Source organism: Notothenia coriiceps, unplaced genomic scaffold, assembly GCF_000735185.1.
Source record: "Notothenia coriiceps isolate Sejong01 unplaced genomic scaffold, NC01 NC01_scaffold00019511, whole genome shotgun sequence".
Classification (NCBI taxonomy): domain Eukaryota; kingdom Metazoa; phylum Chordata; class Actinopteri; order Perciformes; family Nototheniidae; genus Notothenia; species Notothenia coriiceps.
The window spans coordinates 1-1,302 of NW_011352212.1; the positions used below are offsets into that span (position 1 = coordinate 1).

The following is a 1,302-nucleotide window of genomic DNA, read 5'->3' on the forward strand; positions in this document are numbered from 1 at the left end:
CTACTACTACTACACTACACACACCACACACACACACACACACACACACACACACACACACACACACACACACACACACACACACACACACACACACACACACACACACACACACACACACACACACTGTATTGTGTATTCAATAGATACCCTATATATATATATATTGTATATCTTTCACTATTGGTATATATTGACTTTTTTGTTTAATTATTTTAGTTTTAATTAATGTGCATATTTAACCTAAATGCTGCTGTGACAAAATCATTTCCCAAATTTGGATCTATAACTGATATAATACTATTTTATCAGAGGAAATTATTGCAAAATCATAATTTTTTAACATTGACATTTTTTAAAGTCTTTCTTTCCTAAAAAATAACAAACAAACCATTTACAAATCCATTTTATATCCAATAATCACACACCTTAGAGATCATGGGATCGTAGTAGATACTGATGTCACTTCCCTCCTGGATGCCGCTGTCCACACGGACCTGATGGAGCGAGGAGAAGATGTTCAGAGGTGGTGTGGGAGAAAAAACCCACAAAGTACAGAATCTGAGGGAGGGTCTGAGGCTCCTCTGTTCAGCTCTAATGTGTCAGTAGGTTATGTTGAGTCTTCTTACATTGCTGAGGTTGAGGGGCTCTTGGTATTGAGACAGACGTCCAACGGAGGGGAGACCAAAAGACTTGTAGGGATCCTGAGAGAACAAACAAAAACAGATGAACCAATACAGCTTAGCAGAATGTTATGTAAACAACAAATGAACAGAAGAATGAACTTTCTTTAATCCTCATAACCCCAATTTTAGATTAAAAACATTGTCACATGTTTAAAAAAAATTCAAATATTACGACATATAGTAATTTCTCCTCAGAATCCACCCATACACCAGGATCATAACGTCTCACACTCACCTCGGCGTAGACACGGCTCTCGATGGCCCAGCCGTTGATTGGGATGTCTTCCTGTTTGTATTTCAGGTGGTAACCCTTAGCAACCCTGATCATCTGCTCCACCAGGTCCAGGCCAGTGATACACTCTGTGATTGGATGCTCCACCTGGGGTCAAAGGTTAAACAGAGGAGATTCAGGCATAATGTAATCTCTGTACTGTCTATACAATCCATGCCAAAAAAACATATATATATAAACATATCTGTCACTATTATTGTACATGAGTCAATTAATTAGTGTTGTGGAAAATATAGTGGCTTACAGTATCGTCTCTTTCACAGCAGTTCAATTGAACTGAATTGAAATGAGGAGCCCTGGTAACAGATGGAGTAACACACACAC

The 1,302-nt window shown here is 38.5% G+C and overlaps 1 protein-coding gene across 1 annotated transcript; it reads right to left on the reverse strand.

Annotated features, from left to right (window-relative positions):
• Positions 1 to 407: 407 nt before the first annotated feature.
• LOC104952089 (propionyl-CoA carboxylase alpha chain, mitochondrial-like) lies at positions 408 to 1,074 on the reverse strand. The gene is made up of 3 exons (XM_010778844.1): positions 922 to 1,074; positions 630 to 704; positions 408 to 497 (listed from the first exon to the last, which is right to left on the reverse strand). Exons 1-3 carry the CDS (start codon positions 1,012 to 1,014, stop codon positions 408 to 410), a joined length of 258 nt encoding a protein of 85 aa, XP_010777146.1. The 5' UTR covers positions 1,015 to 1,074.
• Positions 1,075 to 1,302: the final 228 nt, after the last annotated feature.

Coding starts and splice junctions, on each gene's coding strand:
- LOC104952089 (XM_010778844.1), bottom strand. CDS start 1,014: ATGATCAGGGTTGCTAAGGGTTACCACCTGAAATACAAACAGGAAGAC. Junction 705..921: donor AGAGCCGTGTCTACGCCGAG/GTGAGTGTGAGA, acceptor TTGTTCTCTCAG/GATCCCTACAAGTCTTTTGG. Junction 498..629: donor AGCCCCTCAACCTCAGCAAT/GTAAGAAGACTC, acceptor TCGCTCCATCAG/GTCCGTGTGGACAGCGGCAT.